This window comes from Hippopotamus amphibius, chromosome 3 (genome assembly GCF_030028045.1).
Source record: "Hippopotamus amphibius kiboko isolate mHipAmp2 chromosome 3, mHipAmp2.hap2, whole genome shotgun sequence".
NCBI classification, from domain to species: Eukaryota; Metazoa; Chordata; class Mammalia; order Artiodactyla; family Hippopotamidae; genus Hippopotamus; species Hippopotamus amphibius.
The window spans coordinates 140,785,835-140,811,952 of record NC_080188.1 but is presented as its reverse complement, the minus strand read 5'-3'; the positions used below and the strand labels follow the sequence as shown (position 1 = coordinate 140,811,952).

Here is a 26,118-nt window from a genome sequence, read left to right as displayed (position 1 = left end):
AGTGGGGCATGCCAGTGATTCCATGCAGTGGATTAAAAAGAAAGTGATTGTTCAAGTGTTCAGTTAGTTATAGCAGAGGCAATGTGGTAGCCAAGAACATAGACTTTGAAGTCAGACAGGTCCTAGTTCTACCTCTTACAGGCCATGAGATCTCAGGCAAGGTATTCAAACTCTCTAAATTTCAGGGTCCTCATCTATAAAATGGGGATAGTAACACCTAATTCCTAATGATGTTATGATAATCAAATGACATGGTATATTTAAAATTCTCAGTATTGGCTCTGGTGTGAAGTGGCTGATTAATGATAGCTGCCAGGTTAATAATAATAATTTTTACTCAAGGAGTAGAATTGACAAAATGAAGTTCTATGTACAGGCCATCAGTTCACAGAATGAAGGAGCAAGCATGATGTAAAAGCTAACAGAGTTGGGTTATTCAGGAAAGATGACTTCCCAGGGGACACAGGTGGGACAATGTATAGAACGTATACATTCAATCCCCACTTATATTTAATCCCCACTTAAAGGTCTGGAACATCCTTGGACTCGGGGAATCAGTCCCACTTCTAGGTAGAGTAGATAGAATGAGCACCAAGTCAGAAAACACATCACAACAGAATTGGCCTTAGCACGCCAGCACTAATTTAGGCTAGCCATTCATCTAGGTCCTGGATTGCACCTCTGTGACTAAGTCCCTACTTTGGTAGGCAAAATGCTAAATGTGTCCTCCTCAACCCCTGCAACTTCCCATCTCCTCTTTGATTATCCAATCAAACACAAATCTAGGTACTGCTGGGAAGGGATTTTGTAGGTGGAATTCAGTTACTAATGAATTGACCTTAAGATAGGGAGATTATCCTGGATAATCTGAATGAGCCCAGTGTAATCTCATGAGCCCTTAGTAGTAGAAGTGGAGGCAGCCGAGTAAGGCAGAGAGATGTGGCAGAAGTCAGAGGCCAAAGAGTGATGAGGCAGAAGGGGAAGTTGAAGAGATTTAAAGAGAGGGATTCAAATTACCATTTTGGACAGCAAAGAGAGGCATAAACCAGGGAATGCAAATAGCCCGTAGAAGCTGAAAATGACTCCTTGCTGACACCCAGCAAGGAAATAGGGAACCCAGTCTGACAACCACAAGGAACTGGATCTACCAACAATTTGGATGACCTTGGAAGTAGATTTTTCCCAGACTCTCCCAAGAGGAGCCCAGCTGGCTGACATCTTGACTTTGGCAATGTGAAAACCAGAGCAGGGAAACCAGTTGAGCCAACCTGTACTTCTTTCAAAAAAAAATTAATTAACTAACTAATTAATTTATTTATTTATTATTTGGGGCTGTGTTAGGTTTTCGTTGCTGCGTGCAGGTTTTCTCTAGTTGCGGAGAGCAGGGGCTACTCTTCGTCGTGGTTAGGCTTCTCATTGCGGTGGCTTCTCTTGTTGCAGAGCATGGGCTCTAGGTGCGCAGGCTTCAGTAGTTGTGGCTCACAGGTTCAGCAGTTGTGGCTCTCGGGCTCTAGAGCACAGGCTCAGTAGTGGTGGTGCTCGGGCTTAGTTGCTCCGAGGCATGTGGGATCTTCCCGGACCAGGGATCGAACCCATGTCCCCTGAATTGGCAGGTGGATTCTTAACCACTGCACCACCTGGGAAGTCCCAAACTGTACTTCTGACATACAGAAACAATGTAATAATAAATTTGGGTTGTTTTCAACCATCAGATTGGTAGCAATCTGTTACAGTAGTGATAGAAAAATAATATGCCTATTTTGTCCCAATACAGCATACAGATCATCCTTTAAAAACCCAGGTCAAATCATGTCATTTTCAAACATAAGCACCTGCATCTCTTTGTGGAGGGCTTTCTCTCGCCTCAGGAATCCACTTGGAAGAGCAGGAGAATTAACCATGCCCTCCTAGGATCAGCCCCTAGCCAAGGATAGACTGGAATCAGTAGATACATCCCCCAGCTCCCTCCCCTCCCTGGGGATACTCTGAGGTGTCTCCCAGAGTTCTCTAGTGGGGCTGAATCCTGGTTCCCACAGTGGTAACCTGCTGATTAGCACACTCTTTACTAGATTCCTTTCTTTCCCTGTCTCACTTCTTCACTCCCCTACTAGTACTTTCTGGGATCATCTCCCAAGTAAATGACTTGCACCTATTACATCCTTGTTTCTGGGTCTGCTTCAGAAGGAACTCAACCTAAGACACTGAACTTACAGGGCTGGCTGGAGGTACAGGAAGCAAAGGAGGTTGCTATAACATTTTTTTAATGCAAAAACTAATGTATATCTCCCTTCTGAGGCTTCAATCTGATCAAGCATAGAATCAAAAGGAAGGACATGGGCTTTAGAACAACACAGACATGTATTTGAATCCCTGCTTGACCACATATTAATTGAAAACGCATAGGCGAGTTACTGAACCTTCTGAGGGCTGTGTTTCAACCTCTGTAAAATGGAGTTAATAATATCTACCTTTCATTTTGTGAAATTTGCATGAAGTAATGCATGTAAAGTGCTTGGCACACAGTAGGCATGCATGTATACCAATAATATATATGGTATCATTATTAATTATGGGCTAAAAACATCATAGCAAGGAAAAATAATGAATACTTGGATTTAAATTAGAATCTCTTCCTGTATTTATATGCGATGTCATAGTATGTTACAGCTGGCAGGGACTGTAGTCAAACACCTTTAGTTCTAGATGGGAGATCTCCGACTTAAAGAGTCTAAGAAGCTTGTTCCAAGTCACAGTGTTGGTGTAAAACTGCAGATTTTTTTTGATAGTACATCCACAAGTTCAAAAATTAAAACAATACACAAGGGAAACGCCAGATCTTTTTATTCAAAAGGTGATGAGGACAGATTTTTCTCCTGTTACAAGGCACTGAGAGCAAAGTTAATAATAGTTCTTTGGGAAACTTCTGATTACAAAACAGGCAGCATGATGGCCAAGGAAAACAAGCAAAGCTTTTCTAAAACCCAGGAATATTTTCCCCTCTCTGTTAACAACTGACGGCAAACAGTCTGGCTACATTCAGGAAGGGCTCTCTCAACTCACCAGCCCATCTGCAATTACTTCTGCTTCGGGAATTCACCGCCAGAGTTGGCTCGTGTTGAAGACATTCCCACTAGTTAGTTCTTAGATTCCAAAACAGAAAACGGAAGCTTCAAGATAGGGTGCTGCCAAGCAGGAAGCAAGGAGACACATTAGAACCCAAGTCTCAGGATTGTGTAGGAAGTTTAAAAAGGGAAATTAGTGGAATTAGAGTCCTCTTGAATCAGAGGAGAAAGGAGACTGACTTAATAGATACATACTTACGATACTTCTTTACAGCTATTCTCTTTCTTTGGTTAGAAACCATTTACTCTCCAGGTATGAGAAATCAAACATTGACTCATCTTAAATATTTTCTGTGTTTGCCTAGCATGGTTACAAATGGTGCCTCAAGTCTTCCAGTAGAGAGGGCGTCAGTAACTGTAGCGACATATTGATCAAAACTCTACTTAGAGCTGAGCACCGGCCCCGGGGTCTTCTTGATAGTCTTTCCCAAATTAGGTGACCCTGGGCCAATATATCTCCAAGCGTGGTAGGATTTGGGCATCTGTATCAGAATTACCTGAATATTCATTTAAAGTACGGATTCCTGGTCCCAGCCCTGGACCTACTGAGTCAGAGTCTCTGAGCATTGGACCTGAAGATACACATTTTAAATGAGCTGCTCAGGTGAGTCTTCTTCACATGAGAGAAGTCTGAGAACCTCACTTCTCCCTGGGTGTGAGAGTGCAGACTGAGAGCCCAGGGCTCCTACTCGGCCCAGTGTTCTGAGATGGCTACACACCCCAAAGATGTGAACATGCCTTTCTGGAGAACAAATTTAGAGGGAACCAAACTCGTTTTCTATCAGATGTGCTCATGTTTCAATCAAGAAAGAAATGCCATTCTACACCTTGATAGTCACTGTTATTAATTTTATTTCACAATTTGGGGTGTTCAAGAACTACCTTGTTTGTGTTCTGCAAACAAGATTGAATCTTTATTGGGATTTCTTTTCCCTACCTCAGACTCTACAGAAGTACTTTAGGTGTTAGCAGAGTTGAATTTGGGGGGAAGTTACCAAAGTTTTCAAAAATAAGCACCTAGCAACACTGCCCAGAGGTAAGGGAACCAAGAACCTCAGGAAGGCCACTGCCCATGCTTTGTAGCTCTCTTCAGCACTAAGGAATCGAAGCTAAATTCACAATTTAACAGATGGTCTTGCCACATGTGCTTATGACCAGTGCTACATCCCATTAAACCCAATAATCTCCTGTCCATAGCTTTCATTTCCCCTTAGCTATGGAAGATGAACAGGATGGCCTTGAGTAACACTGTAACATTTGCCCTGGGAACTCTAACATCCTCTTTCTGGCTCTCCCTCACTCCCTCAGGGATGTCCCTTCACCATAAAAGTGAGAATGAGTTGGCCTGGACACAGAAGCAAAAGTGGTTAAAGTCCTTGGTGCCCCATTACGGGATGTAGAGGAGAGGTCAGGGCACTTCCAGGAAAAGGGGTGATGAAGCCAGGAAGGGTGGCACCTCAGAGACAAAGTAGCCCTAGTAGTGGAGCCTGGGGTGTGCCCGTGTTTGCATTATCTCCTTTCCTTTTCTCTTTGCCTCTCCAAGTTGGAGATTGTAACGGGCGTCCACATGAGGCCAAGGTTGAAAGTGGAGCAGTCCATGGAGAGCCGGCTACATCTTCTGAGCCTGGGAGACTCAATGGGGCCTCGAGGCCCCTCTAATCAGCTTGCTACTTAGGGACATTAGGTTCACTTGGGAAAGGGGAGGTAATATTCAACACCCCCAGCTACCCAATGCTCACCTAATTCCCTTTTCAACTCAATTCTTCCATCCCCCAAAAGAGGGTGCCCCTCATCAGATCCTGATAGGAGAAAGCAGGTAAAGAAGCTACCATCCAGCTGTCAGCCCCTCACAGTGCTGGCATCTCTTTATGAGAGACAAACTAGGTCTGTCTATGGCCTCTTCAGCAACCCTGGAGCCTGAAGCAAGCCCCTCAGCTCCTAGCAGCCAGATACCTGATTTGCGGTCCCAACCTCAGGTGGCAGGGATGTGGAAAATATTCTGGGAGAATGCAGGGTAACTGTAAGGGTGAGTGAGTTTGGAATATTATATCTCTGGCAGTAACAACAACAATAATAATAAGTTACCTTTACTCACAATCTCTTCTACTCCTTATTTCTCTTATCCCCGTTTTTGCTATTGGGCTCTGTCCCTGAAGTTCTCTCAGCGTAAATTTAAAATAATTATTTTACCCTTCAGCCATAGGGAGAATCTGCTTTTGAATCGGGATCTCCTGGAAAGTGTGGCATAGGGATCAAAATTTCCCCAGGTGGAGCTCAGCCTGCCTGGCTTGTTTCTTCGTCCACTTTTCCCCATAGCTGAGAGCCTAGGGTCCATTTTCACTGCATCCCCTGTCTACTGCTTACAGCCCCCTGGTTCCCTTCCTGCCTTCATGTCTCAGAACCCAGGACAGAGCCCTCTTGGCAGAGAGCTGCCATGATCACATTGCTCTTGGGAAGAGGAGAGAAACTGGGGAGACTTGGGAAGAAGAGGGCAAGGGGAGGACTGGAGACTTGGGAAGAACAGGGAGGCTCGCCGTGGAGCAAAATAACAAGAGGATCCACTGTTTGGGATAGCAGTTAAGGAAGCTGGCTCTGGAGACTGACTGCCCAGGTTTCAACTCCTTAGCTCTGTGCTTTTGGATGAGACAGTCAAAATCCTTGGTTCCTCAATTCCTCAGCTGTATCATGGGGATGATAAGAGTGCCTATTTCACAGGCTGTTGTAAGAATTAAATAATCGTACAGATGAATACGCAAAAAACAGAACAGGACCTGGCACATAGTGAGTGCTCAACAGATGTTACAGATGATAACTGGGGGGTCCAGGACATATATCTGTAAATGAAATATGGACTGTACGACCAGTGGGGCTATTTTTAGATATTTGTGAACTAATAATGAAGGAAAGAGACAAACTATAAACTTAATTTAGTTATGAAAGATCATAAGAGTAAATGTAGTTATCTAGGGCTGTTTATGACTAATTTCCATTTTCAAAATAATTATTAGGTACTTTATTATTGTGTCCAATAAATTTTAAGATCTGTCTACAGTACACATTTTTTAATGGCAACTCATGTGTTTACAACTTATTAAAAAATAAAATATATACAGGTTATGTATTAACCCAGCTTCACATCTTTCTGTAAAGTCTAAATAAACACTTGCAACTGATTACTCTTCCACATTTACTGAGCAACAACAACCACATTTATAGAAATAAAGTTCGATAAAAAAAAAATAATGTCGGCATTTAGAAAATATGAGAGAACAAGAGGGTCGATGATAAAGATTCTCTGTTAAGAGTTGAGCATTTTGAGGAGTTACATTAAATTAGCTAACTGTATTATTTACTTATTTTTAAAAATCAGTTGTATTCATCGGACTTTTTCTTCTCTCTTCCTGTTTGGCTTAGGTCTTTGTGTACCTAGGAAGAGCCAAGCCTAAGAAGTGTCATGAGAAAAATTAACCTGTTATTCCCCCCTCATTCCCCTGCCACTGCTACTTCACGTCTGCTGAGAGTACACGGTGAGATGTCCTGTTTTAAAAAGCTGTAATTACAGACTATTAGCTTCACTTGATCTCTACAGAATATGGAAATTAAAAGACTCCCATTTCTGTCTCTACCATTTGAATTAGATGAGATGGGGGAGGTGATTGTATATAATCACCCGAAAGGAAGGTCACTACAAAGAGCAGGAATCAATGATAAGCAGTTACATCGACACAGAATTCTTTAAACTATGTTCCTTTTACTATAAAAGTAAGAGAGGGTCATTGCAAAAACTGGAAAATGCTGAAAATCATCATGAAAGTTATAAAAATAACCCCTGAATTCTGCCATCTAGAAATCCACTGTTAACATCTTAATACATTTTTTATTTTTTGCAATTCACATGAAAAGAATTTTAAACAAAATTTGGGTCAAATACAAATTTATACACTTTTCATCATTATTTTCTCAGTGAACAAATCATGAACGTTTTCCAGACAGGAATACTTAAGTCTGTTTCCCATTTTTCTTATATTTAAGAGACAAGGCGGGGCTTCCCTGGTGGTGCAGTGGTTAAGAATCCTCCTGCCAATGCAGGGGACACGGGTTCGAGCCCAGGTCCGGGAAGATCCCACATGCTGTGGAGCTACTAAGCCCGTGTGCCACAACTATTGAGCCTGTGCTCTAGAGCCCAAGAGTCACAACTATTGAGCCCACATGCCACAACTACTGAAGCCCGGGTGCCTAGAGCCCAAGCTCTGCAACAAGAGAAGCCACCACAATGAGAAGCCAGAGCACCGAAATAAGAGTAGCCTGCTCTCCGAAACTAAAGTCTGTGTGCAGCAACGAAGTCCCAATGCAGCCAAGAAATAAAAAAAATAAATTAATTAAAAAAAATAAAATCAATCTACCAATAACAAGAGAAAAGAAAAAGAAAAGAAAAAAGCAGAAACAAGGCATTATTTCAGACATTTAAGTGGGAGATGTTATTTCTAGTAATTTAGCCGTAACTATGCACAGAATCTGAGGATTAATATTTACCTCATGATTCATTCCTCTGTGAGACAGCATACCTTAAAATGGATTGAGTTGGTAGGTGAGAAAGAGAAAAAACAGTAAGTGATGACATTATTGACTGATATGGGGTAAGAAAATTGAGGGTAAGAATTCATAGATGACAAAACTATTCTTAGTTCACTTAGGTTGATGAAATTCTGCTTACTCCCACAATTTCAGGAGAGGGATTCTTAATAAGCAAAGTTTTAAAACTTTTCAAAGACTTAGATTTTATGTTATCAGAATTGAGACTATTCATTTATGTCATATTAACAGAATTCACATAAAATTAAAAGGTATGTAAAAAAGGAGAATTAATTTTGACATCATTGTAATTTTTAGCATTGTGGATATCCCTGGGAAAGTTTTGGGATGCTGCCGGGAAATTCCTCTTTACTGGGTTTGGACATATCCTCCCATTACTCACAGGAAGCGCTGTCCTATAAAGGAGAGCCAGCAGGAGCCGTGCTCCACTGTTCTTGGCTGACCACACATCAGAACTGCAAGAGTGGCACGAGTCAGAAGCAGCAGCAACGCAGGAAGAATCTGACACCACAACAACTGCTTCATCAAACGGTAAGTGCAAGAAGTCTTCACAAGAGAAGCCTTGGTCAAGAAACACAGATTATGAATACGAAAAAATATGTAAAAAGCCTTTGATAAAAGATCTGTGCAATCTCTTATTGTACTCAGACTAATTAAAACCTGGCTTTTCTCTTTGACCTAAATGATGAAAATCTTAACTTTTGTATTTATTCATTTGGGTAAACTTCTTTAGAATAACAATTGTGGCAAAAGATTCTAATCCTTTATCTAAAAATCCTATGATGCCGCTATACACATCATTGTAGAATGATTTGAGGAACTGATAGCCTGGGATTTCATTCTATAATTAAGTTTGTACTTTTCCCCCCAGAAAAGCATTTCAAGTCTAATCTTTGGATCCAAAGAATTCCTGAAGTCATGACTGCTTCACAGTTTCTCTCTGCTCTCACTTTTGGTAAGTGAATGTCAGTAGTTAGACATGGGCTTCATATCCTTGGCACACTGACATTTTGGACCAGATAAGTCTTCCATGTGGGGGGCTGCCTTGTGCATTGTAGGTTGTTTAGCAGCATCCTGGCCTCTCCTCACAATGTACTGTGCCCCGGGCTAGGAGCAATTTACCCCATTGTGTCTCAGTTTCCTTACGTATGAGTTGATCATAAATAACCTATTTCCCAGAGACATTTTGAGGATTCAACGTCATGGTTCATGTAACATGCCTCAGACAGTGCTTGGTGGTGCATATTTAGTGCTCAAAAAAGCTTAGTTATTCTGATTATTACTCTACTACTAGGTAGGTATCTTGATAGGTTATGGTGGGTGAAGCACCAAGTGGAAGGTCAATCACAAAAGAGATACACAGTAAATGGTACTTTCTCCATCTGGACCCATTCTCACTTTGGAGAAAGGTGAAAAAATTTGAGTCATCCCAAAGGCCACTAGATGCCAAAAATAAGACAACCAAAGGTCCAGTTAACAGAGTCAAACCAAAGCAGGACTAAACTTTCCCATTCCTTTCACGTTTTCCCCCTTAGTGCTTCTCCTGTTTCAAGAAAGTGGAGCCTGGTCTTACAACGCCTCCACGGAAGCCATGACTTTTGACGAGGCCAGTGCTTACTGCCAACAAAAGTACACACATCTGGTTGCAATTCAAAACCAGGAGGAGATTAAACACCTGAACTCCACATTCAGCTTTGCACCAAGTTACTACTGGATCGGAATCAGAAAGGTCAACGAGACATGGACCTGGATAGGGACCCAGAAGCCTTTGACCGAAGAGGCCACAAACTGGGCTCCCGGGGAACCAAACAACAAGCAAAGCGACGAGGACTGTGTAGAGATCTACATCAGGAGAGAAAAGGACTCGGGCAAGTGGAATGATGAGAGATGCAGCAAAAAGAAGCTCGCCTTGTGCTACACAGGTAGGGAGTTTGTGCAGCAGTGGGAGGGAGATTCAGTGTGTGAGCATCTTGACAGATTGTTGACTGTGTGCAAAAATTGGTCTCTATTGTGGGAATTTTATGTACTAAAAGATACGGTTTTAAAACATTCTGTTTGATAAAGTGTCTCTTTTTGCTTCTTTATGTGAACATAGACAAGAATGTATATATTTATGTATACATATATGCACGTATACAGGTCTATACTTATATACAGTGTGTGTACACACACGTGATACATTTTTAGTTACTTGTTGCTTATTTGCAGTAGAACTCTCTTTAGAGTCTGTGATAAAGTGAATTTTCTCTTTTGGGTGCCAGTTACAGTTACATCCTTGACATTAACATCAAGGTTTAAAGTGATTGAGCCTAAAACTCAGCTTTGGCATTTCGTCAAGCACTTCCCTTAAAAGCTCTGGCACTCGGGATCATTGGTGACATCCCTGTTACACACGGCGGATCCAAAATTCAAAGAAACTCATGTTAAGCATAACAACAATTCTCATCATGGATTGCCTTTTCCACAGCTGCCTGTACGCCCACATCCTGCAGCAACCACGGGGAATGTATAGAGACCATCAACAGCTACACCTGCCAGTGCCACCCCGGCTTCAAGGGACTCAGGTGTGAGCAAGGTAAGGCTTAGTTTCACCTTTTCCTTCGCTAGAGGTGGAAGGAGCATTTTGTGTCCCAGCTGGCTTCGGAGTCAGGTCTGCATGCCTTCCGTTCCCTGGGGCATATAGTTTCAGAAAGTGGTTAAGAGCTGAGGCTATGAAGTCAGACCCTCCTGGGTTTGAATCCCAGATTCACCACTTATTAATTATGGCACCTTGCCAACACAGTTAAACTCTCTGAGTCCTAGCTTTCTCATTGTACAATGAGAACAATATAGTACCAACTTCATAGGCTTACGGTTTGGATGATGTGAACAAATGCAGACACGACATTTCCATAGTGCCTGGCATTTGATACACAGTAGTTACAGTTTCCAGGGTTCCTCTCAGCTGATACAAGGTGAGAGAGGAGCAGAATTGATTTGGTGTCCCTTTTCAGTTGTGACTTGTGAGGCACAGGAAGCCCCTGAGCACGGAAGCCTGGTTTGCAGCGACCCATTGGGGAACTTCAGCTACAGTTCTTCCTGCTCTGTCCGCTGTGCAGAGGGCTATCTCCCAAGCAGCACGGAGGCCACACGGTGCACTTCCTCCGGAGAATGGAGTGCTCCTCTTCCAGCCTGCCACGGTAAATCTCTCTCAGAAGGCACAGAACATTCTCGAACTCATCCCTCATTGCCTTAGTTTTTAATCCAACTTATACCATTTTCAGAACTTCAGGGAACATTCTTTTCAGCTTGTTCTCATTAAACAAGTTCTAATCAAACTCGTTCTCTTGGCCAACATATATGGCCAATATGGTACCAGATGGCTTTGAGAGAGGTTTTTATCTATGTTTGATATGAGCATTTCTGAGGCTCCGGAGAGTCGTAAGAAAACGTATAAAACAGTGGAACCACACTCTCAACGTCTTAATGACTTTCTCTCTCCTTTCTCTGTTTAACTTCATCCATGCAATTGGACCAATTTAAGATCAAGATAATCAAGCAGCCTCAACATATCCTTTTCTCTCTGTCTTCTCTTTCTAGGCTAAAGACAAAAAAATTCTTTCCTCTGGATCATGCTGGGCTAAAATGAATGTTCTGTGTATGTTGGGATTGTTTTTATCACAGCTAGTCATAAATCCCGATCTAGAATCTGTTATTTTTCTTTGGTTATGCCTTATGTAAAACAGATCAGAGACCTGGTGAGAGATCTGATAAAAGAGATCAGAAACCACTTAGCATAGTCAAAGGCAATCAGAGAAGATGAAAATATCAAGAAAAAAAGCATAAAAACTTTATTGTGGGTGTGCATGTCCCCAAGAATTAACATAGGGCATTGGGATCTACCCTCTGAAGGTAGTCTCCTTACTGTGTTATAAACTGCAGTTCAATAAGAAGTGAAGATATCGCTTTTCTGTAAAATTCATGGTGTTCTTTCAAATCCCCAGTGGTGGAGTGTGATGCTTTGACTGATCCTGTCAACGGAGTCGTGAAATGTTTGCAAAGCCATGGAAGCTTCCCGTGGAACAGCACCTGTGAATTTGAGTGCAATGAAGGATATAAACTCACTGGACCCCAGCACCTGCAGTGTACCTCCTCTGGGATTTGGGACAATGAGAAGCCAACATGTAAAGGTAGAAGTGGTTCCACATCAAGGTTTACTGGAAACATTCTTTTTTCTCAACCTATATGCAAATGGGCAAGCCAGACCTGCTAATGTAAATGGGGTCCTGTGTTACAGCTGTGACGTGTGATGCCGTCAACAGTCCTCAGAACGGCACTGTGAGCTGTAGCCACTCCCCTGCTGGAGAGTTCACCTACAAGTCATCCTGTGGCTTCACCTGTGCGGAAGGCTTCGTGTTGCAGGGGCCAACCCAGGTTGAATGCACTGCCCTGGGACAATGGACACAGCAGATCCCACTTTGTGAATGTAAGCCTAAGGATCTCCTTTACTCTCTCCCTTCCTCAAAGAGCAGCAGTCTTCAAATGTGGGCACTCAAAATGAAACCAGGTGCCTACTTTAACTGTAGTAATCAGATCTGACGGGCAACATTCATCTCACATTTTTGAGATGTATATAAAAGAACTGTCCAGGGAAAGGACTGTATGTAATAAGAGTGGAGTCTTTGCTGGTTTCTTAAATGTACTGGGCTAATATAACTTTATAGACATAGGCATGGAGTAAGCAGAAATCTTAACCTAAAGGGAAATCACAGTAGAAAATGTACAAAGTAGGATCATAAGAACATGACTTGTTTTTAAAACTCTTGTCACACCTTTCTTCTGAAATTGCCCATAACTAGCAGTGATGGAAATGTTTTCAGTGTGGTGTCAGATATAGAGACACCCTTAATGTATACATAAGCCCTAAAACTTAGTTTAATTTAGTAACGAGGACATTGAAAGCAAGCAGGTTTCACTATCAGCTACTGGCATTTTTGTAGTCAAATATAGCACAGAATAATTTACAGTGATAAAAAACCACAAGATAGAAACCAAACTGCAAAGCAGACAAATTTTATGTGGCTGCCTACTTAGCTTTCTTTCTTTCTGGCCTCATCTGTAAACATCCAGGACCCATAAGTTGCTCCCTGACTACAGAAAATCTTTTCTCCTGACCCTAATTTCTTTCACATGTCAGAACACAGCTCAGGAACCATTAGCCCTGTTAAAGGCTGTCCTTTAATTACATGGTACCACTGTCAATGAAGGGACTGGAATTCAAAGAAAACACAACCATCTTCCCTTGTCCAGGGACTAATGAAGACTCTTGAATTCTCTGAGTGTTCCTTTGTCCAAAGCTATCCGGGTTCACTCATCAAATGCCAAGTACTATTCGGTTCTACTACATTATTTTCTGACCATCATTTTGGCAGCTCAGCTTTCCAGTGCAAAGATTTGTCCAGCCCAGAGAGAGGCTGCATGAGTTGTCTTCCTAGTGCTTCTGAAAATTTCCAAAGCGGGTCTAGCTGGGAGTTTTCCTGTGCACACTATTGAAGAGCTAGGGACTTGGTTACCTTGGGAAACCTGTTGCTGGCCAATACAAACAAACTCCTAATGTACTCACTCGTGTCTTCCAGCTGTGAAATGTGATGCTGTCCTCCAGCCCAGGAGTGGCTCAGTGAACTGTACCCACTCCCCCACTGGAGAGTTCACCTACAAGTCCTCCTGTGCCTTCAGCTGTGAGGAAGGCTTTGAATTACGCGGATCAGCTCAACTTGAGTGCACCTCTCAGGGACAGTGGACACAGGGAGTCCCCTCCTGCCAAGGTAGGACTGAATTCAGACTTTAAGGAGTATAGGCCAAGTACCTGAAATGTTTCTGAACCTAGATTGTCCCAAAGGGCTTGATCCTAATTTCCTACATGCTGAAAACTAAGTAATGCTTATAAGTTACACTTAATGGTGACTTTTGTCAGTTTTAGAAGTTTTCCAGTAGATTTTTCCTAACCTCTACCCATGTCCTATCATTTGCAGTCGTACAGTGTTCAAGTTTGGAGGCTCCTGGAAAGGTCGACATGAACTGCAATGGGGAGCCCGTGTTTGGCACTGAGTGTACATTTGCATGTCCTGAAGGGTGGACGCTCAATGGCTCTGCAGCTCTGACATGTGGTGCCACAGGACACTGGTCTGGGATGCTGCCTACCTGTGAAGGTAAGCATTGATTAATGGTGACTGTCTGGGGGACCAGAGAGAAGAAAGGGAGCTAAGAAAGGAAGCTCTCTGGCCAGAACTACACAGTATATCCAAACCAGAAAGGTCAGAAAGGTTACCCAGGTTAACAGTTAATGGATAGACATTTCATTTTATGGGGATAGAGAGAAAACAGAAGTGGAGACATGTCAATGGAGTTCTGAATAATTGGAAAAAGGAGAGCTAGTGGAAAAAGTTGGCAGGGGGTGGGGAAGAAGGAAAATGAGAGATAGAGAGAGAGGTTAACCAAGGTGTGCTGCGAAAGCTTGGCAAGTTAGAGCTCTGCCTGGCCATGCTGGGAGATAAGCTCGCAAAGGTGGTTTGGGGCTGATCTCAAAGGCCCATAGTACCATGTCTCTGCCTCATGTATCGAACCAGATGACTCTTCTGCTCTGTACACTGTTATCAATGTACAAAGAAAAGGGCAAATGGACAGAACAGAAAGACTTTAAATTTAATTCCGTCTCATGACAGTTCACCCGACTCTGTTTCCTTAGCTCCCTCTGAGTCCCAGATTCCCTTGGCAATTGGACTTTCTGCTGCTGGAGCCTCCCTCATGACATTAGCATCATTTCTCCTCTGGCTTGTGAAACGCCTTCGGAAGAAAGGTGAGGGCTTTTATGAATGTATTCCAAAAAAGTTTTAAACCTTTTTTCTCATCGATGAGTTATAGCTCTCACAGATTTAAAAAGCAGTTAGAATCTAGTCACTAGTCATTAGATAAACACTAATAAACCGCAGGATAATTAAGCAGAAGTCTTAGGGAAAGAGTTTTAGGAGATACAAATGTTAGTTGTGCTAACATTGTACCACTCCAGGGGATGCCATTCACACTGAATTCTATGGTCCTCCCTGGGAGCTGTTGCAATGAGGCTGCCGTAATTAGTGCTCTGGGGAAATGAATAAAATGTTCCCCCAAATATTATTTGGAATACAGGCTCACAGTTGGGTGTATCTCAGGAAATATGCAAACATCTAGCCACACTCCTGGCTTCTTTGGCCTACAGAGCCTTTACAATGTTTTGAATTAAGTTCTGACATTTACAAAATAGGAAATTTCACATCAAATCCCGATTTGAGATTTCTCACGACAAACTGGAAGACAGACAAACCTGGCAAGTGGAGCCTGTTGCTATCCGCTTGCATCAGGAAGCCGCTGTGCCCTCTGCATGGGTGTGCCCCTTGCATTCCACCCCCAACCCCCACCCCGGCCCCACCGTTGCCACCAAGCCGTGTTTGTGCGCTGATAATTACAGGGGCCATGAAGGCATTGAGTATGCAACCCCTGATGAATAGAGTCATATTGTTTCAGGATTTATTCAATATGTCCTTAAAAGTCATTTAGTCTAAATTAATGGTTTTCTTTCTCTTGCAGCAAAAAAATTTGTTCCTGCCAGGTAAGCTGCACTCTTGTGTAAAGCATGCCATTGAACATTTAATACATTTTTCTCTCTTCATGTTGGAAACCAGTGCTTTACTTAGTGTTCTCATGTATTCCACAGCAGCTACGAAAGCCTTCAATCAGATGGATCCTACCAAGTGCCTTCCCAGTTACTTTAAGTCTAAAGGAATCAGGTAAGACTTGAAAATCACATATGGTTTTGAAAGAAGATATCTTCTCTACATGTTCTGTTGCTCCTTGAACCTTCCAAACCTGCAGTTTCTAGGGAGGAAATCATCACCTTCATGTTATTTCACGGAAAGTTGTTTCATAAGGAACAAGGATCTGGCCTTTATTGAGTCATTTCATTGATGAACATTAATCTAATAATAGCTAACCCTTATATGGCACTAACTGTGCTCTAGGAAGTGTTCTAAGCTAGGAATTCTATGAGATAAAGGCTATTGCATTTATTATTATATAGATGAAGAAAATGAGGCACAGAGAAATTAACACCTAAAATGTCAAAACTAGTAGGTGGTATAGCCAGGATTCACACCCAGGCAGTGTGACTCTATAACCTCTGTTCTTAACCACTCTGCTCAGCTTCATGAGCGTTTGGAAGGGTCAAGTCCCCTCCAAACAGATTTTTTTAAATTAGTAGATACTTTGCGTGTGTGTGTAGTTTTAGGTTTACAGAAAAATTCAGCAGAAGGTACAGAGTTCCAACATACCCCCTCACACCCTCCAATTTCCTCTACCATTAACATCTTACATTAGTCTGGTATTTTGTTACCATTGATGGGCCAATATAGATACATTATTATTAACTAAATCCCACCGTTTACATTAGGGTTCACTCCTGGTTTTGTATATTCTCTGGGTTTTGACCAATGTATAATGGCATGTACCCACCATCATAGTATCATACAGAATAGTTTCGCTACCCCGGCTGTGTAGGATTTTGCTGTTTGTGTTTAGACCAGCCTTGTGAGAGGGTACACAGCTGTCTGTGATAGATGGGGAATTTCATTGTTGCTGTTGGTCTGCAAAATATTAAGTGTCCTGACGGCATGCACTCTTATCACTGCAGGAACACGGGTAAAGTAGGGAGCTAGAGCGAGACCCTGAAGATAGCAGAGACAGAGAGGTCTGCTTGCATCTCTGGCCCTTCTCACCTGCTGCGCCAGCTGGCTGTCTTTACAGCTGGGACCATGGTACCCACGAGGACTTCAACGGACCAAAATCCAGTGGGCAAGTCCAGCCTGCCACCAGAAAGACTCAGTTTTCTCCTTTCCAGTGCTGGCTACTGGAAGGAAAGCATATTCTCTTCCACGCAAAGGTGGAGAGACCAAAGCTCTGGAATCTCAGAATTCCTTTTCTAACTCACCCTTCGCTCACTGTGAAATCTTGTGGTGCAAGACAATATTTTGTGGTGTTGTTTCTTTCTTTTGTCCCTCACAGTGTTTCAACGGATATTTATGTAGTTGTTCTCATGGGGATGAATAATAACTGTCAAGAGTTTAGAGGAAACAGATTGGTCCAAGATAGTCTACGAACAGACTTGGGAAAAAAATGACAACTCTTTAATGCCAAGGGATGACGACATGGGAGAGGTTGTTAGTGGTGGAAACTCCATTTAGCACTCGGTGTGAGGAGCAGCAAACAGAGTCTCAGTCACTTTTATCCCTGTGGGATTCAGTGCTTTTTCAAGTATTTTTAGAGGTTGTGTTCTTTTTACTTGCATTGAATATAGTGTAAATTCCATAAGTCTTAATTCAGTACAAGTGTTGTAGGGACCTTAAAATATGCAAATATTAGGACTATAATAGGGTAAAGCTTGCTCATCCAAGATCTTTATTAACAAATTCTAATGTTACATCCGTGGTAAACTTATTTCAAAAAGGGCAAATACTGTGCCCTAGCAATGTGTAAACCAGTATAAACTTCTGAATGTTTGACTACAGTTTCTTTAAAAAAACATAAGTAATATCAGGAGAGCAAAACCCGAATGACACACACTTGTACCCTCTCAGGTATTTTTTCAGAGCTATGTGGTGTCCATGATGAAAAACTTCCACAAGGTTAAATGTTCTGATTTGATAAAAGCATAAATGCAAACAAATGAAGGTACAGTTTTATGAATGTCTTTCTTGGAAAAACCATATAGATGTATACATGTGCTTAGCATGTCAGATGTGATGTGTCAACGTGTAATTCTTGTGTATGATGGAAGATTTTAAATACATTCTAGAAACGTACATGTAGAAGATCTGTCCAGTGGATTTTTAAAAAGTAAAGATATCTAATACGTATTTCCTAATTGTCTTATTCTGTTTGTTAAGGGGTTGTTAATGAGAGGAAAACCCGAATGAGCAAGTATTTGTATTTATTTATAAGAGAGTTTAAAATTCCTAAGGAATCTCTAGTTACTGGTTGATCACTGGCCATTTGAGATACTGGGCCAGTGGTTGCCAAAGCTGTTCCAACTTTGCAGGATAGTATAAGAATCAAAACTCTCCCACCCTTTCATTAACTTAGGATGTGTTGAAAAAGCAAAGTTTCAGAGAAGTGCTGCCTGCACACTGGCAAAGACAAAACCAGACAGAAACCAGGGAGATATGATAAGGATCAGAACAGCAGAGGTTTTTAAGGGGCAAAAGAACTCTGGTAAATAAGGAGAGAGAGAGAAAAAAAGTATTATGAGCAGGCTACATAGGGAATGAATTATTATTTTCTATGAAATTGTTCAAATGTAAATATTTGTATATACTGCATTGGAAATAGCTGTGTGAAATATAAATGTGCTCTGTGTTTAGGTTTTATAAAGTATTTTAAATTATGATTTAAAATGTTTTATGTATTTATTTAAGCTTATGTCATACCTATTGTATTTGACATGGCATTATGAAGTTTTACAATAAACATGTTTATATTTAGCTCTGTGTGCAGGCTCTTTCTTAAAAATTCTGTTTTACTTAGATAAAACTCACATACCATAAAATTCACCCTTTTTAAGTCTACATTCCAATAGTTTTTAGTATAGTCACAAGATCCTGTGACCCTCACTGCTATCTAACTCTGGAATATTTATATTACCCCAAAAAGAAACCCAGGACCCATTAGTAGTCACTCTCCATCTTCCCCAGCCCTTGGTAACTACTAATCTACTTTCTGCCTCCAGAAATTTACCTACTGTGGATATTTTGTAGAAACAGAATCATATAATATGTGGCCTGCTGTGTTTAGCACCTTTCATTTAGCATAATGTTCTCAAGGTTCAGCCATTTTGTACCATGTATCCATACTCCATTCCTTTTTATGACTGAATAACACTCTATTGTATGAATATGCCACATTTTCTTTTTCCATTCATCAACTCATGGATATTTGGATTGTTTCTGCTTTTTGGCTATTGTGAATAATGCCACCATGAACAATTCACGCACAAGTTTTTGAGCAGACTTATGTTTTCAGTTCTCTTGGACATATATCCAGAAATAGAATTGTTGGGTCATATGGTAACTTCATGTTTCACTTTTTGAGGAACTGCCAAATTGTTTCCCAACAGGGCAGCGCCATTTTACACCCCTACCAGCAATGTAGGAAGGTTCCTATTTCTCCACATTCTGTTCAATCCTTGTTATTGTCTGTTATTTTGATTATCACCACCTAGTAGGTATGAAGTAGTATACATATGGGCTCTTGCATCTATACTCTACAGTTATCTGAAAAAATATTAGTAATCTGAAAACAATCATTAAACTCAATGAAACAGACTCCTGGAATCTTTGCATCACACCAGTCTCAATTCCTGGCTGCTCAAGTCACCCAATTCACCTTGATTTATTCTGCAGCCTCAGTTATTCTCCAGGATTAGAGCCAGAGTAATTTTTTCCCACCCAAAATATGTGTCTTCCCTTTTTTAGAATAGTGTCAATGCACAAAGCCTGGTGTGTACCAAGCTAAAAACCACCTTGAGAATCTCATTGTTATCAAAGAATTCGAATATGTGAAATTCCTAGGAAAAACATGGTTTAACTTTTGCTTGGTTATCCAGACTAAAAAAAATGTGGCTATAACACTGTTATAGGCTACAGTTGTTTCCACTTTGATTTTATACTTCTTAGCTCAAAGCATTACTGAAGAGAAAATAAAAGAAAAAATGAAAAACAAGGGTAGATTCTACTAATTAGGGCTGTTTTCACGTAGGACTGAAATGGATACACACTTGAGACATCAGCTCGAAATGCAGAGAAAGCAGGAATGTTAGCTTTTGCAGGTTAAAAAAAAAGTAAATTGAATGAATTAAATGTATTCAGAAGGAACACAGCTGCCCAAGTCAAGTGGACGCACAGAAGAGGCAAGCCCAGAAGTGCAAAGTGGAACAATTCTTAGCGTCAGTAGATTAAAAGATTAGAAAAGAACTTTTTAATGAAAGAAGCAAAAGTCTACCTAAATGAGAAGAGCTTCTGGTCCTCTTTCAGTTAGAAATAATAATTATGGTTTCTATCTCAAAATTTTAGCTTCCCTCTCTCAAAAGATTCTAAGCCAAGAGAAATTAAAACATTTCTCTCTTCATTTATGTATACATATAGTCATGCTGCTGGTTTATAAAATCATTTTACCACAAAGGGTCATGTAGGAATAAGACAAGCCTCCTTTCTTTGCCCATCAATCAGTCAATCAATCAATTAATAAAACCACAGCAGACTTTTGGCCAAAATTAAGGAGATTTATTTTCTTCCCCTTGTTCTCCCAATGGTGCCAAATCCTATCAGTAGTCCTTTTAGTAACTTTCATCAACTGATTCCCACTGAGAGCCCTCAGAACGGGTCCTTATCGCCACCCCTGGATTACATGATAAAATCTCCACAAACTCATCAGTCTGCAGGTTCTCATCTGGCTGTTGGGATGCTCTGCGGTTCCAAGTCATTGACACAACCCATGAACCATACAAATCTAGCCCTTGCTCGCCTCCCAACCACATTTCACACCATGCCCCTTCAGGCATTGCACTCCATACCTGATGGAGAGCTTTTTCTGCCCACTTTGGACTCACTGGCTTCTTCTGCCTGCAGTTACTTCCCCTCCCCATCTAGGAAAACCCCACTCTTTGCCTGCTTGACTCCTACTCACCTTTCAGGTTTTCTGCTTAAATTTCCCATTATGACAATTGACTCCTTAGACCAGGTCACCTACTTAATTCTCTCACAGCCCATATTCTTCTTCCTTCAATTGTTATTAAATAATTATTTGTGTAGTTATTTCTTTAATATCTGTCTTCCCCACTAGATTCTAAGTTTCTTAGGAGTAGGAATAAATTACTTTATTCATTGCTGTATATCTAGAACCTGGCATATTCCTGACACATAGTAGATACTCAACAAATAAGTACTGAATGAATGAATAAATAAGAGCATGAACGAAAGCAGATTTGGACTCATCCTAAGGAGCAGGACTGCTTTTCACAAATGGAATGAGTTGTCTCAGAAGGCAAACATTCTAAATCTAATTAGAGAGCAAAATATGTTTGGCAACAGTGCAGCATGGAATGGAAATAAAAAAAGAGAAAGCTGATGGCTAGAAATAAAGGAACCAGTTAATGGCCTAGAGATTCAGTGAGGGAGAATTAAGAGGCAATGCAATGAGATACTTGAGTAATAAATCTACAAGAATAGGAGAGTGGGATGCTTGATAATGTGATTTTTGAGTTGATACAGTTTGGGATGATGTCAAGGTTGTGGCTATACCTGGGAGAGAAGGTATAGCTCAAGCTGAGTGGAGGAGAATGCTATTGGAGAACTGGGAATCCAAGCTGTGGGACGGGTTGTACACCTGGATAGTGAAGGCATATGGGATTACAGGAGTTGCTTAAAGAGAAAGGACGTCCAGGAGCTAGGTGCCAAAGTCACCAGTGCATGAGGGGCTGGTAGGTCATTGCGATGAAAACAGTGAGAAGATCGTATATCTCAATGTCACGAACTTCAAAGAAGCAGGGTTATTTTATTTCTTCCTTTCATTTTTTTTTTTTACAAGAGGCTGGAAGGACAAAGATTGGTAAGAGGCATTCATCATAAAGGAGGATAAACAACTCTGCTTTCCAACCCTGAGGTGTGTGGAGTGTGAGAGAACATTATCACCTTCAGAGATGTGCAGGGGAAGCAACGTTCTCAGGAGGCCAGGTTCCAGTTAAAGCAGAAGGTAGATGAAAGTTTTGGAGAGGAACTGGGGGATATATGGGAGTTTGTTGACTGTGAAACAGGAATTTCAGAGGATGGCAAGGAAGAATTTGGGAAGAAAAGAAAGGTCAGGTCAGGAGACAGCAACTTGGGTGTCTAGGAGATGGAAGGTGATCAGAGGGGCTTACACTCCATGTGTAAGGAAAACAAGTAGCCATAGTGGGTTTGGTCTTGAAAGGCTTGTGGAGGAGGATGGACATTTAGGTCTAACCTTGGCCTTGAGTGAGGTCTACTGGTAGTTGTGTGGGGCTGGGCATTCCTTCTATCCATGATAAACTAATGTTGGCAGCTGCAGTGAGTGCAGCCTTAGCTGGCAGGAGTGAACAAGTCAACCTTGTGGTCATCTTCAAAGGGAGTGTAGGCTAGGGAAGGGCTGGGCATTGGTCATTTTTATGGATGTAGACTGCTGCTTTCAATGGCATTCAATGACCCTCCCTCAACTATCTCATGGTGGGCAAACAGTCCTCCCGTATTCCAATCTCTCTGATTTTGTGATGGTTTTATAATGCTCACCTACTCAATCTAGCTCTACTCTTTGGGGACCATGGAACAAGCTAATAATTACTCTTCCCCTGACCATCCTTTCAGTCACTGCTACCATGTCCCTGTCACCGTCTTACTCCAAATCTTCTCTTTAGGTTGAATGTGCACTATTTTTTTTTAATTTAGGTAAAATTTGTACAACATAAAGCGACAATTCAGAATGGTATTTGGTACCATTATTATGCAACTATCACCTCTATCTAGTTGAAAACATTTTCATCAAGAGAAAATCCTGTACCCATTAAGCAGTCAGTCCCCGCTCTCCCCTCTCCCCAGCACCTGGCAAACATCACTTTGCTTTCTGTCTCTATGAATTAATTTTTTCCAGATATTTCATATAAATGGGATCACACAATATCTGTCCTTTTGTGACTGGCTTCTTTCACTTAGCATAATGTTTTCAAGATTCATCATTGTCATAGCATATATCAGGACTTCATTCCTTTTTAAGGCTGAGTCATATTCCATAGTATAGGTAAATGTGCACTAAATTTAAAGCAAATTTCTCACTGTATTCCCAAGAAATATGTTTTTAACAGACCCAAGAGCCATCCATATGATTCAGAAGCATCCTATGAGAAAAAGCTTTGACAAAAGACGATAAAATAGCATTGGTGAACTCAGTGAGAGGAATTTAGTGAGAGGCTAAGTTGATGTGGTCCAAGTCTTCTAGAAATCTACCTTGATATAAGGGCAGAATTTAAAATGTATGAAAAAGTGAATGGATTGCATATATATTTCACAATGTTCACTAAATAGCTCCCACACATCCCCCAAAAACAAACAAATAAATAAAGCAAACTTTGGATGGGACCTAAGGTTGCTCCCTCTCTCTGACAAGGGCCTCGAGTGGTAGAATACCATGTAGACATCGTGCAACTTTGGGACCTGATATAGTTCTGGCTGGGTGCCAGAAGACCTAAACTAGCTTTCTGAAGAAAGCCCTGGATTTTTCTACAATTTTTAAAGAAGAACAGAAATGTTCAGAAAACTAACAAGATAACAAAGATATCCAGAAAAAATAAGGACTACAAAGAAAAGGTAAAGTCTTCCCTTTCAAAAGAATGACATTTATAGTGTATGACCACAAAGGGGTTTGTTTATCCATTTAGCCATCCATTTGTTTCACTGCCATTGACTGAATGCTGGAACATCTGCTTCTGGAATTATGCAGAATTAATATTCTGAAAACCCCTCCCAGTATAACATTAACAATTGCTAGGTGGATTACAACAGCTTGCTTTCAATGAATAGCTGAGCTTCCAAACCTCAAGAATGGAAATCTCAGAGGACAAAAACTACTAGGGAGCAGGGGCCTGATTGTCCAAGACTTTGTAAGCCAACATAAACACTTTAGATCCTACTCTAAGTGGAGTGAGAAGCCATTGGAGAGTTCTGAACAGGGGCAGTGGTGCGGTCTGACTTGTGTTCTTTTGTGCTTGTCATCTTCTCTCCCTGTCCAATTTTCACCTAGCGTCCACTCCCACCCTTCCCTGCTCAATGTCCTGGGGAGGTGGGGGGCGCGAACCTCTGCAGACTGAATCACCCAGTCAGTGATGGGCTGGGTTCCAACTGGTTTCACTAATAAGGGGCTCCTAAAGGAGACCAGAGAGTGAGAAGAGAGAGTGGTCAGGGCATTTCTTACCCACTCTTTTCCCGCTTTTGTACTCTTCCTGGAAGCAGCTGCATCCTTCTTCCACTATAGCTTCTGATGGGTGACTTCTTCTCTAGGGTCCCAGTCCTCACTGGGTCATGATACACTATCTCCTCCCCTTGAATTTTCAGTCCCAGGGATGCAAGAGCTTCCTATGATGCCAGTCTCTGGATAATTCATTTTCTCTTGTTGTTCTCTTAACCTTGCTGTTAATCTGTTTAAGTGGCGCCTCCGTTATGGGCTTTTCCGTGGGTGAAGAATTCACCCATCTGGGGTCAATTTTGTTTCTAGCTGAGCCCCTGAATGATACACATTTTAACTGAATCACTTAAGTTATTTTGTTGAAAACAGGCCATAAGAGGAAAAGAGTAGAAACATGGAGTCCAGATGGGAGGTTTTTGCAACAATAATGTAGGTGAGAGACGATGGTGGTTTGGACGCATAATAAATAGAAGTGATTGAATGCTGAAAATATTTTGATGGTAAAGCCAAAAAATTGCTGACATATTGAATATGAGTTGTAAGAAGAAGAGAGGCGTCTCAGTTAACTCCAAAGCTTTGGCTTAAGTAACTGGAAGAATGGGGTTATAATTTACTGAGATAGGAAAGGCTGTGTGACAAGCCAGTCAGGTTTGGAGGAAATTCAGAAGTTCACATCGGTACATGTACAACCTGAGAGGCTAATTAAGGAACTAAATTGGAGATATCAGGTAGGCATTTGTCTGGGAATGGGGAACGTGCTCAGGACAGGGGGATGGTCTGGCGGGAAACATAAATTTGAAAGTCATCAGCATGTAGCTGGTAATCAAAGTGAAGAGGCTGGACTGGATCATCAAGTCCGTGAGGATAAATAAGAAGAGAAAAGCAGTGAGAACTGGAGCAATCCAGAGGCTTGGCAGTTGCAGAGATGAGGGAGAACCAACAAATGAAACAGGGGACTAGTCAGGGAACTAGGAGGAGATCCAGGAGCTGATCGTTCAAATGAGATGAGGACAGACAACTGGCCTTTGGCTTGTTATCCTCCGAGGAAGTGGAGGACCTCGGGAAGTGCAATATCAGGGGATGGGTGCGGCTGGAAGCCCGACTGGACGAGGGTCAAGAGAATTGAAGGAAAGGACGTAGAAACACAGGTCTAGACGTGTCTTTGAGGTGTAGCAGGAGCACTGGCACTTCCAGGTCTTTTGGGCTCCAGGTTGGTCCCCACTTCAACATGTCTTCCGAGCTCCTTCCAGCAGTGCAGCTTAACCATCAAGAGCACAGTTTCCAGAACTGACTGGCTCCGGTTCAAAACCCCAGCTGTGTCTCTTACTAGGTCTGTGACTAAGGCAACTTTCTTAACCTCTCTGAGACTTTTTAAAATGAGGATAATAATGGTATCCACGGGGAGCAGTAGTATTTAAGCTTTATAAAGGTTAAATAAGGTAATAAATACGGGGTGTTGAGCTCTACAGCTATTGTTGTTATTGTCTTTTTTTAAAATGCTAATCTGATTACATCAGTGACTCTTCCTTTCCATTGCCCACCATCATACGGGTCCTAATTTTATATGCAGTCTATCCCCTTTATATCTTAGGCTCCAGAAATATAAAGGCACCTGTAGGCCCTGAAACCTGCTAAGGCAAAAAGCTAGAGCCACTTTGCTCTCTCCAGGGCTTACCTTTAAGAGGGGCCATTAACAAGAATGTCCACTAGGGGGTGAGCAAGGAAAGAGGGAGGAGAAGAGGCTGAAATTAATCCAGTCTGTTGGGTTAGCTCTACTGAAGTTTAAGACATTATAAACTTGTCTGAAATAATGTTTTGATTGTGTGGTGGTTGCAGTTATCAGGGGCCCTCTACCACTGGGTAGCCAGGAGTTAGTCTAATGTTTATAAAAGGAAAGGAGAGAGAGACACACACAGACAGACAGAGAAAGGATGAAGAAGGAGAAGGAGAAGAAGGAGAAGGAGGAGAAGGAGAAGAAGGAGAAGAAGGGGAGGAGGAGAAGGAGGGAAGGAGGGGAAGGAGAAGAAGGGGAGGAGGAGAAGGAGGGAAGGAGGGGAAGGAGGGGAGGAGGAGAAGGAGGGGAGGAGGGGAAGGAGGGGAGGAGGAGGAAGAGGGGGAGGAGGAGGAGGAGGTTGGAAGGGTGGAAGGTAGGAATGAAGGGAGGGAGGAAGGAAGCCGGGGAAGGAAATAGGGAAGGAGGAAAGAAGAGAAGAAGGGAGAATCTAGCAATAATGCCCTTGGTCAGCAGCTCTTTTTTTCTTGGGTAGCTGTTAGAGGCCGGACTAGGAAAGGGGTGGGGAAAGAGGAGCAGAAGTGGGGGAAGGGGAGGGAGCAGGGGAGAGGGAGGATGTGAGCCTTGGTTAGAGAATAAAAG

At 41.8% G+C, this 26,118-nt stretch overlaps 1 protein-coding gene across 1 annotated transcript; it reads left to right on the top strand.

Moving 5' to 3' along the window:
- Positions 1 to 8,210: 8,210 nt before the first annotated feature.
- On the top strand, positions 8,211 to 16,576 carry SELE (selectin E). Its single transcript, XM_057728170.1, has 13 exons — positions 8,211 to 8,246; positions 8,587 to 8,670; positions 9,251 to 9,637; positions 10,183 to 10,290; positions 10,709 to 10,894; positions 11,699 to 11,884; positions 11,992 to 12,180; positions 13,331 to 13,519; positions 13,727 to 13,903; positions 14,440 to 14,550; positions 15,318 to 15,339; positions 15,445 to 15,517; positions 16,417 to 16,576. The coding sequence occupies exons 2-12, from the start codon at positions 8,634 to 8,636 to the stop codon at positions 15,500 to 15,502; spliced, it is 1,650 nt and encodes a 549-aa protein (XP_057584153.1). The 5' UTR covers positions 8,211 to 8,246; positions 8,587 to 8,633; the 3' UTR covers positions 15,503 to 15,517; positions 16,417 to 16,576.
- The last annotated feature ends 9,542 nt before the right edge of the window (positions 16,577 to 26,118 follow it).